General features: G+C 39.3%; 1 protein-coding gene across 4 annotated transcripts in view; it reads right to left on the bottom strand.

The window, feature by feature from the left end:
- Positions 1 to 11,650, bottom strand: part of LOC109241535 (pentatricopeptide repeat-containing protein At2g01390) — a 12,578-nt gene extending 928 nt beyond the window's left edge. For 3 of the 4 annotated variants that reach the window (XM_019408275.1, XM_019408273.1, XM_019408274.1), the window contains exons 1-3: positions 11,441 to 11,650; positions 8,600 to 9,518; positions 7 to 1,398 (exon numbers count right to left, since the gene is read on the bottom strand). In XM_019408275.1, coding sequence (XP_019263820.1) covers positions 395 to 1,398; positions 8,600 to 9,404 — 1,809 coding nt within the window. In that variant the 5' untranslated portion in view covers positions 9,405 to 9,518; positions 11,441 to 11,650 and the 3' untranslated portion in view covers positions 7 to 394. The remainder of the gene's footprint in view (positions 1 to 6; positions 1,399 to 8,599; positions 9,519 to 11,440) is intronic. The other variant, XM_019408277.1, reaches the window with a different exon arrangement.
- Positions 11,651 to 11,904: the final 254 nt, after the last annotated feature.

Genomic DNA, 11,904 nt, shown 5'->3' on the forward strand with positions numbered 1-11,904 from the left:
GGGAACCTGTTTAAGGCCATAATGTCGCAGGAGAATAATCAAGCTCTCAAGCCGCATGATTTGACACAATCAATCCTTCTACTCCAGCTTCTAAAGATAAGTTAAACTTTTCAAAGACGAGAGGTCATTTAAGTTTGATTCGCAAGAGATTATCCAGTCCAAAATCTTATTTCAGCATGTGGGCTTCTATAAGCTGCAATAATTCTCCTGCATACTCTCTTGGGCATACCTCACTTCTGTAAACAATTTAGGCCATACCATAGACAGCAAAAGCTTACACTTCTTTGTGTTTGCTAACTTATGCAAATCCAGAACAACTCAAGTTATAAAGAACGGCTATTTTTGTACACCAGATACTCCAATCATTCAAAGAAAGTGTCTGGAGACCTGTGTCTCAAACGACTAAGTTTCCAGCAAAAAGAAGATCGCACACTGTTTCTTCCTTAGACATGTCTGTAGTGCAGCTTTCAGATTTAAATTTCTTCTTTTCTTTCCTATAAGATTGTACTTTATCAAATAAGCCATTTCTTTCAAGACCATTCAATAGGACACAGTAAGTACTTAATGCCATATTTATCCCTTGCTTTCTCATGGTCTCAAATATTTCAAGTCCTTTCTCAGCATTCCCACAAGTGAAGTAGGTGTTTATTAAAGCAGTATATACAGCAGTACTCTTCTGCTGATCAGGTAAGATGCTAAATAACTTTTCCGCAGAAGTGGGCTCTCTAGTGCAGCCAAGCCGATGTATCAGAAGAGCAGTTAGTTCTGACCCTAATGATAGTCCTGCCCCAACCACTGCTTCAACAATGTCCACAACCCTTGAAAGTGAATTTGTTCTAATAAGTTCGCCAACCAACATGAGATACATAATTCTTTCAATGGTTATGCTCAATTTCACACTGAACTCAAAGGCCAAAAAAGCACCATTTACTCTACCACGGTTACAGTTTACCTCAACTATAGTTGACACTATTCCAGAATCCAATTTGAGACGCTTACTCATCAAGCTATCTAGTAAGTAATCAACAGCAAGAAGACTTTGCTTCTTCAACAAGTACAAAATCATCTTATCATCAAAAGTGAGGCAAGTAGTTTCAGTGGTTCCATCTGATCTGTCAATCTGATCATGGTTGAACTTTTCTAAGGACAGATGACGGTTGACATCCCTGAGTAGCCGATCACTCACCCCAGCTATCTTCAACGTGAGAAGAGCCTCTTGATAGACAGAATAACGCAGAACAAGAAACTTCTCCTTCATGTAGTGAAGAATTTTCATCATTGCTTGCGTTTCCCCAGCTTTGCAGCATTTTTCCACTAAAATGTTGCATGCAGCTTTATCTGGTTGAACCCCTGCATCTTGCATTTTACTGAAAATCTCGAGAACTCTATCAAATTTTCCTGAAAACCAGTTACGGTACATGTACAAATAAGATTCTTAATAGCTAAGCAGTCACAATGTAGCTATCAAAGCATGAATACGAAGTGACAGTAATCTAATTCAAGATCATAATCACTTATTTTATATATAGCAAAGACAACTTGGAGTTCGAAATTATTATCTTTCTGTCACTCAGTTTTTGGCGAATATTCTAATGAGTCAAAATTGTGGAAACTGCAGTTTTGGATGTTGACATTATATGGTCTTTAAAATTAAATTCATGCATAGTCTCATAAAAGGAAATTTTCCAGACTATTTTTCCAAATAAAATGGTGTGATATAAGGGAATCTTATGCGCAGACAACAAAATTTTATGTTAGGAAGTGAAACAATCACATCCACCACAACGATTGACATAGTAGGTAATGCTGAGTTGCACAATGACCGGATGAATGTGTTCACAATTTGAAATCAAAATTTGCGACTTGTTAGAATTATTATCAGCTTCTCTTTTTTCTTTTCTTTTCTTTTTTTCTTTTTTTGGTAAGTTGGAATTACAATCAGCTTCCTTTAGATAAGAGGAAAAGTAAAAAAACACGCGAAAAGAAATTTGTCACCATCAGTTAAAATCATCAAACACTAAGATTAGAAATATCAGTCGACCAACATCCCTGCCATGACAATATGTTATATCCTACTAGTTTGAAGCCAATCAACTCTTTTACCATGGATAAATTAGGTGTTTGCATTACTTCCTAGGCACTGAGGAAGGTCTTTTAGAAGCAATGGGCATATTTTAGAAAGTCAAAAAATGCTTGACAAGAAAATCTTAGCACTCCTTTACATGAAAAACAGTCTAGAGGGAACGCTTAATTGCACATTCGAACAACAAAAAAGCAAACTCAGCAGTCTGTGAAACATATTCTGTTGTCTTGTGACTTTCTCAACAGATGGTGCTTTGATGATGCAATCAGCTCGTTGTTCATTATCAGACATTCTTGAACTAATTGGAATATATATCTTTCATGTGTAAATGTTTATTGGATTTCTATATTATCTCCAAGTCTACTGTGTATTGACAGGGATTTTAGCCTCTTCAGCTGCAACTAAGACGTCTAGCACTCTCAAACATTCTGGTATCAGCGCTTCTCTTAGACGTCTAGCACTCTCAAACAATGGTACCATAAGCACGACTCTCCTAACAGAAGCTCCCATCCTCCGACCAAGTAGAAAAAAGATATTCAAGAAATACACAGACCAAAATAATTTCTTCTTAGAGAAGCTGAGAAAAGAAAGTTTGTCAATGATTGCATACCAACACTGCTCAAACAGCAACATCTTGCAACACATTGCCCAACATATCTGTTCACACTTCACACCACAGGTCCAAACTGGGACCAGTTCCCCACCCCCTCTAGCTCAAGGAAGATATTAGAGTAGTTAGAATATGTTATGTGGATCCTTCCTGTACGTTGACGTGCTCGGGTCAGACTTATGTACCCATGGACAGTCCATGTATATAGGCTTCAGAGACTTCAGAACATAGAAAACCAACCATTCCACAACTAATAGAAAGGTTGGATATACTTAATTCTACACAAGCTTGATAAAACCAAACATAAATGTTGTCTTCGCCAAAAGTGTCTTGCGTAACTTTGTTAACTATTTTTCCTCATCTTCATTTTGCATCTTAGTTTGATAGGGCACGAATTTTGAGAATACATAGAAGACTTTTGAATCTCGTGGTCTTAAACTTAAGGTGTGTATAACATATCAAAGATATCCTTTGAATCTTGTGGCCTAACATCAAGGGTAAAAAGGGAATGTTGGAATTGAAGCTTACTAAAATTTAAAAGTGAATTCTTTTTTAAACAGACAATTAAACAGACATAAATTGAAATAGAGGGAGTCTAAGCAGTCGGGGAAGCAAGAGGTTTGAACTGGCTCTTCCTCAAGTACACTACTTGAGCTACTTCAAAGTCCCCAAAGATAACAAAAAAGAACAAGCAAATCAATCTAACACTGAAAAGATATTTTTCCTCTCTCTTCTCTCTCAGCGCACGATAGAGTGCATGTGCTAATGTACGCTGTCCAGCAATGGAGAGGGGCAGACCAAAGAGAAATGCAACCACGATCCAGCTGGTCGATTACACGGGGACTAGCAGCAACACTCAAAAGTCCGGGAACACAGAGTACTACGATCAAAGATGCTGGGAAAACACCAATGGAACAGTGGCCGCCATTGTCAGCCACGAAGGAAGGTATGAAAACTCCTCCTGCTATGGTAATTAGTAGTGAGAAATTAGCTTCTGGAGCTCCGACGAAGAATGTAAACCCTAGCTCTAGTAAAACTGAGGCAATTGAAAGGAATCTTATAGAGATTAGTGGAGAATTGGGTGCAATTGGGGATAAAGGGGTGGCGAGCAAATCTCAAGGGAAATTGCCAACTGTTGATGTCGAGACAGGTCAAAAGCAATGGGCAAATCTATTTATAGGAAATCGACTTGCAGCAGCAAAGGGAATGGATTTGAGTTTTATCGCACCAATTCCCGAAAATGGTGAAGACGTCGAGGAGGTAACTCAGAAGTGGAAGCAAGCTCTAATCTTGTATGTTGTTGGAGGAGCTCCAACTATAGGAGCCATGGAACGATTCATTGAAAGGAATCTTATAGAGATTAGTGGAGAATTGGGTGCAATTGGGGATAAAGGGGTGGCGAGCAAATCCCAAGGGAAATTGCCAACTGTTGATGTCGAGACAGGTCAAAAGCAATGGGCAAATCTATTTATAGGAAATCGACTTGCAGCAGCAAAGGGAATGGATTTGAGTTTTATCGCACCAATTCCCGAAAATGGTGAAGACGTCGAGGAGGTAACTCAGAAGTGGAAGCAAGCTCTAATCTTGTATGTTGTTGGAGGAGCTCCAACTATAGGAGCCATGGAACGATTCATTGCTTCAGCTTGGAACTTCGCAACAAAACCAAAAGTGTACTTCCACAATGATGGATACTTTATGGTAAGATTCAATTCCAATGATGACAGAGATGAAGTGCTGTATTCAGCGCCTCACATGTTGAACAATAAGCCTATTATTATGAAAGTGTGGTCTGCTGATTTCGATTTCAACAAAGAAGTTCTACAGACCATCCCAGTGTGGGTCAAGTACCCTAACCTTCCTCTGAATTGTTGGGGAAATAAGTCATTAAGCAGGATCAGTAGTGGCTTGGGGATTCCTTTATATGCTGATACTTGTACTACTCAACTAGATTGGATCTCCTAAGCTAGAGTGTTGGTTGAGAGGGATGTTACAAAAGAACTGCCTAAATCTATCAAGGTGATTGACCCTAACGGGAGGGAGTTCATGCAGGAGGTAGTGTATGATTGAGTACTTGAATTCTGCCACAAATGTTTGCAAGTAGGTCACAAGTGCAAGTCAGGTGACCAGCTAGGACAAAAACCTAAATCTAAGAATCAGAATCAGAAGCAGAAGCAGAAGCAGGAATGGCAGCCTAAAACTGTGCTAAAAGTGCAGGAAGCTCAAGCCCCTACAGCTGACAATGGTCAACATGAGATGGCAATTCCTAGTGCGGGAGAAAATGGCAGCACCAGTCTTGTGAATCCAAATTCAAGACCAACCAAAGGAGATGAGAACCAAGCATGGCAAAAAGTTATAGGGAAATCAGCAGCCAAGAGCCGAGAGACACAAGTAGTTGATACAGTCAACATGATCAATGGCTTTAAAATCCTAACAGAATCTAGACTACAGCTACCAGTACCAAGGCAAATGGAGGAAGGAACAAGTAGGCAGAGAAGTAATACAGGGCAGGATGGGCCTTCACAATCCCTCTTTATACCTGTATGAAGCTGGTCACATGGAATATAAGGGGACTAAACAAGACCCCTAGACAAAAAGAGGTCAAGTTGTTCATTAGAAGTAACAAAGTTAATATGATTGCACTATTAGAGCACAATATAAAAGAGTAGAAAGCCATTCAAGTAATCAGGAAAATCGCTCCTGGATGGGCCTGGTTAGCTAACTATGAGTATAGTAGTAGAGGAAGAATTTGCTACTGTGGGATACAAATGAGGTGGACTAAATGGATTTGGGAAGATCATCCCAGTTCATACATGCTTCAGTAAGCATTAAGAGATTGAATGTGAGGATTACCTTTACAGCTGTGTATGGGTTGCACTTTGGATGACAGGAGAAGTTTATGGAGTGACCTGACAAGCCTACAGGCTGTACAACAAGGCCCATGGTTGATAATGGTGACTATAATGCTATTCGATCAGGAGAGGATAGACCAATTAGTAACCCTGTGCAAGAAATGGAGATTAGAGACTTTAACAATTTCATTGCTGATACTGGGCTGGTAGAAATGAAGACCAGCGGGAGAAGCTTTACATGGACTAACGGGCACACCTACAACAAGATTGATAGAGCTTTGGTTAATGCTGAGTGGATGTTGACTATGCCACACCTAGAAGTATGGGTAATGGATGCATCCTGCTCTGATCATTCCCCACTGAGCATAACAAGAGTACAGTGGCTGAAGCTAGGAGATGCTAATACAGCATACTTCGTTGCAAGTATGAAGAGCAGATACACCCAAAACAAGATTAGAAGATTAATTAAGGTCAATAGGGATCTGGTGCAAACAAAGCAAGGAATTGAAGAGGAAGTGATAGGGTTCTATAGGCAGCTGCTAGGCTCTTCAGCTACAAAACTGCCTGCTATCAACCCAATAGTGATGAGGGGTGGCCCGTTGGTGAATATAGAACAACAATTACATATGGTGGCAGATGCCTCTAGAGATAAATCTACCATGCTTTGACGGGTATTAGTGACACCAAAGCTCCTGGTTGTGATGGCTTCAATGCATTATTTTTTAAGAGCTTGGCCTGTGATAGGAGATACAGTTACAAACGCTGTGATGGAGTTCTTCTCTAAGTACAAATGTGTACCAGCCTATAAACTGCGCAACCGTTACCCCTTGTACCTAAGGTGAGCAACCCTTCCAGAGTCACTGAATATAGGCCAATATTAAGTTGTATATTACTATACAAAATTATATCTTTTTTTTTTTTTTTGATTTGCACCGGGTGTCCGAGTCTCTTAGAGCCCCGACTAATCCCGGGGGTGCACAGGCCCTCGGCAAGGAGTTTCCCGCAAGTGCACCACGGTTAATTCAGGTTTTTACCCAGTCCGATGGCCCTCAGAAATTGTTTGCACCCAGTGGGTTTCGAACTTGAGACCTTGAAAGGGAGCAAATCCCAAGGCTCAAGTCAATTGCCACCAGGCCAACCCTTGTGCTAACAAATAGACTTCAAGGAGTGATGGATGGTCCGGTGGATAGGAATCAGCCACCCTTTGTGCCTGGTAGATTGATAAATGATAATACAATTCTCAGCCATGAGCTAGTGAAAGGGTATGGCAGGAAAGGTGTATCCCCTAGATGCATGATGAAAGTGGACATGAAGAAGGCTTATGATTCTGTTGAATGGGGTTATCTGGAACAGGTGTTGACAAACCTGCACCTCCCAGGGAAGTTTGTGCAATGGATTATGAGGTGTGTGACAACTATCTCATATTCCATCATCATTAATGGGCAACCTACAACACCATTCCACGCTAAGAGAGGTTTGAGATAGGGAGACCCCTTGTCTCCTTATCTATTTGTGTTGGCTATGGAGTACTTGACTAGGCTTCTGAAGACACTCAGGAGAGATCTAAACTTCAACTATCATCCTAAGTGTGCCAAAATAAATATTGTCCGACTCAGTTTTGCTGATGATTTACTGCTCTTCTGTAAGGGTGATATCATATCTGTGCAACTGTTGTATAAATGCTTTCAGGAACTCTCAAAGGCCTCAGGACTAGTTGCTAATGCTGACAAAAGCTCTATTTTCTTTGGAGGAGTAAGTACTTATATTCAACAGGAGATATTGCAAGTCTTAGGCTTTTATAAAGGGACATTACCAGTTAGATATCTAGGAGTGCCCCTAAGTACCAAAAGACTATCATTAGTTCAGTGCCAGCCTCTCACTGAGAAGATGTTAGGGAGAATCCAGTCTTGGACTTCAAGGTTTCTATGTTATGCAGGGAGAATACAACTCATCAAAAGCGTCCTCTTCCCTATTCAAGTATTCTGATCGCACGTATTTCTGTTGCCAAAGAAGCTGATTCAATTGATTGAGACTGTGTGACGAAGATTCCTATGGACTAGAGGGGTGGAGGTATCAAAGAAAGCGCTACTGGCTTGGGACAAACTGTGCCACCCTAGAGCAGCAGGTGGACTGAACTTACTTGATGTAGGAACATGGAATAGGATAGCTGTTTACAAACTCCTGTGGAACCTATGCAAGAAAAAGGACAAGACGTGGGTTCAATGGATTCACATTTACTACAAGAAACATAACTCTTTGTGGGATGCTAAGCCAAAGCAAGCCTCTTGGATTGTTCAAAAGATACAGAAAGCTAAGAACTACTTTGAGAAAGCTGGATATGCAGAAGAGGATGTAGTAGGAATGCACAAGTTCTCCATAAAGGCCATGTATATGCAGCTTAGAGGAGACTTCGCTAAAGTTTCATGGAGAAGACTGGTCTGCAATAATGATGGGTTGCCTAAGTGGATTTTTACTTTATACATGGCTGCTCATAGAAGACTGCTAGCTAAGGACAGATTGAGGGGATGGGGCTGTTTGGACGACACAACTTGCCCACTATGCAATACAGAAGAAGAAACCATAGATCATCTCTTCTTCAGTTGTTCATACTCATCACAAGGGTGGCGAGCAATGTTGGAATGGCAAGAGATACACAGACAGGTGATGCCATGGGCAAACGAGGTAGCATGGGCTGAGAGACACTACAAGGGAAGGAGCTCAAAAGCTGAAGTATACAGGTTGACGCTTGCCGACAGCTTGTACTATATTTGGAAAGAAGGAAATGGCAGAATATTCCAAACAAAGCAAAGGTCAGCAGTAATACTTAGTAGATTAATAACACAAGTTGTACATGGTCGAGGGGCTTCCAAACAGAGATTACAGAGAAGACTAAAGGATACTACTATCCTACTGTTCAATTAGATGTTTAAATAGTAGGTATAGCGGTTAGTAAGAGGGAAGGAAAGACGAGTAGCTGAATCTGGGACCGTTATCCAGATCAGGCTAGAAACAGAACAATGTATAAATATTACTGGTAAATAAAAAAAATTTAATTACCCAAAAATAAACGAACAAGCAAATCGCTCTCACCAGAACCAGCAAGATGCTCCATGAGGACAGTGTATGTGTGGCAGTTGGGAGAACAACCAGATTGAAGCATCTCCTTGTATATCTTGGCTCCTTCCTTAACTCGATTGTGATCAAATAAAACTTTCATGTATGCAGTGTAGGAAACAACATTAGGAACACATCCTTTATCTTTCATCTCCTGCCACAATTTAATTGACCCATCAATGTCCCCATGGTTGGAAAGCCAGTGAAGAAGGGATGTATAGGTCACTGCATCTATCTTGATTCCTTTGTCTTGCATCTGCTTATATATATAATTCATGGATGAAATCCTCCCAGCTTCCCCAAAAATATCCAACATAGTCGTGTAGGTAAAGTGATCATGCTTAAACCCTTTCAACTTAGAGGCCCAATTGAAAAACAACCAGGCCTTCTCCATAGGGGGATGAGTCTTGAGAACTTGATTAACTGTGTAGGAATCCCATTTTATGGAAAGCCCCATCAACTGCTCTTGAGCAGAATCCCAACTTGAAAATCTCAGTATATGTGATAATCTTGTGATTGTATCCCTCATGAAAACATTAGGGAGATCTACGTCTTGTTTCTGAATTGATCTGATAGACTTGCTCAAAGGTCGATTACCTTGTCGGACAGATCTCCTCTGTTTGGATTGCGCGAAGGAATGCACATGGTTAATAATAATTCTGCTAAACCAAGAACAGCTATTGACAGAGGAGAACAGAAAAGGCTGGAGCTTGTTGAAGAACCGCTGGGTACCAAGAGTAGCAAACATTGTTTGGGTCCAGCTGTGACTTGACGGAATGAGCTTTGACTCGTGTGACTCCAGACTACACAGTACAAAAGCATTCTAACCTGCGACTTGAGGACTTGATTCGAAGGATTCCAACTGCCAGATGATAAAGATAAAACAAATTCCTTACAAGTTACAAGAAAGAAAATATTTCTAGTTTCTTTTCTCCCACCAATTTGAAGCCTTAATTATAATCTAACAAATTCCTAGAAGAATTCAAATACATGGTGCATTCAACATGAGCAGAATGCATTTAAGTGGAGGACGGTAGAGGGGCGAGCCCATCATCCATCCAGTACCGAACCGTGTGCCACTAGCTATGTGGGATCTGTCAGTTATTAAAAAAATATTACTAGCAAACATGGGGCCTATGTAGATAACAACTAATCCGTTATTCTATCTAGTTGGTATACCTATGTAGATCCTTTGTTTCCTCTGTGGTCTTCTATTCTTAACTAATTCCAAAATGATTTCTTTTAGCACCTCCTATCATCATAGTGTCACACGAAATGGTGCATTTAGAAATTTAAAAAGATAGTCCATCTATACCTCAAGCAATCTCTCCCATTTTTTCTTCAATGTCTCCTGGCTGCACCCTCTGTTGAATTTGTTCATTTATAATCTATCTTATATAATTGCACATCCATCTTGATATCCACATATCTATGATAATCATCTTGAATTATGTCGAACTTAGAGGCCCCAGCACTCACTCCTGCAAAATATTGCTGGTCTCACAACCTTTTCTATAGACTTGCCTGTTACATTATTTTTAATGAAAAGAACTTGCCTTTCACATTGATAGGTCTCTTCTCCATTTCAACTACAACTACTATTACTACTACGCCTTAAACTCAAACAAGTAGGGGTCAATTATATGAATTCTTACTATCCATGTGACTCCATTTAAGCTCATCTCAGTCCAATGATCTTCTCCATTACAATTATCGTTTTTTAATTCTGTGTTGGCTTCATCTATTATGTCGTTTTCTAGGAATGCCGAGCAAACATATCTAAATTGCACCACAATTGACAATCCTTTCTAGCTCACTTCACCCTCGTTCTTCTTAGTCCTTACAGGACTGAAGTTTGCACCATTTAACTGGTACGACCTTTAATAATATGACCATAAAGTAGTTATTACAAACAAAGTAATACTCACTGCTCGTAACAAAAGTAGTCAAGCTACAGCATTTAGATTAAATAGTCAAATTTATAAGTTTTTCTTACTCTCATGAGATATCAAACTATAAATTAAAGTGATGAGTTAAGATTTGTAATGAGACTTGGCTGTGATATCTGAATCAGTATCAAATAAAAATATGTAATTTACAAATTGAATCGAAATTATATTTAACGTGAAATGTAACTCCTCATTTTTTATTTGATGCAATCACTAGTCATTCTTTTGAGTCGCGGGTCTTTCGGAAACAGCCTCTCTACCTTCATTAGGCAGGATTAAGGTCTGCGTACACTTCACCCTCCCCAGACCCCACTTGTGGGATTTCACCGGGCTTGTTGTTGTTGCAGTCATTAGTCATTCTAAAACATAATAATTCTTTGAGTTTTCATGTTTTGAAAATCATCGATGTTCACATTATTAGTTATGCTTTCAAACAGAATTTCTTTCTAGTCAATCCACAAATGTGTTCACAACTCCGAAATGAATTTCCTTCAATGTACAACTCATATAAATTTCTTAAAATTACAACTCAAAAATGAATTCACAACTCAAAAATAAATCTCATTCAACTAAAACTTACAAATTAAACCAACTTAATTTCAACAACTCACAAGAAGAAATAACACGTAAAGCTCAAAAATCACAATTCAAAGTCATTCAATTTACTCTCGAGAGAGATATAAAGAACTCACCAACTCCCTAAATATTTTACCTTGACTACCTTTGAATCGATACACTAGCAGATTTAATTATTTCCAAATTCCAATTTTTTCAGCAATTAACAAGGTAACTTTAGAAAAACGAAAAGTAATCAAATCGAATTTATTTGCTTTACCTTTTCTCTTTCGGTCGCCGGCGAGGGGACTGAGAAGGCAATGGCCGCGACTTGCTTTCAGCGGCGACGGCAAACCAAGCTCCAGTAGCGCTCAACGCTATCTGAAAGAACTTTCTATATAGCTCAACGGAATACTAACTTCAACACTTCTGCGTTCCAAACCTCTCAGTTCAACGGTCTCTGACAGAACCCCTGGTTTCCTTTTTATTAAGTAGAGTATTTTAGCTTCTTTTTTTTTTTTTTTCTAAGTACTTTCCAATATAGGCGAACGCGTTTGACTGGGCACGCAGTTTAAGAAAAAATTAAACTTTTAAAATTTGTGGTCCTAAATAAATGAAAAAGGACACAGAATATTTGTGTGGTTATAAAAGCTTATAATTAACGATAGAATTGTAATTTTAAGTTAAATTGTTACCAAATTTAGAAATGGTTCATTCGTTTTAGAACGGACTAAAAAGGAAATA

This window comes from Nicotiana attenuata, unplaced genomic scaffold (assembly GCF_001879085.1).
Source record: "Nicotiana attenuata strain UT unplaced genomic scaffold, NIATTr2, whole genome shotgun sequence".
Classification (NCBI taxonomy): Eukaryota; Viridiplantae; Streptophyta; class Magnoliopsida; order Solanales; family Solanaceae; genus Nicotiana; species Nicotiana attenuata.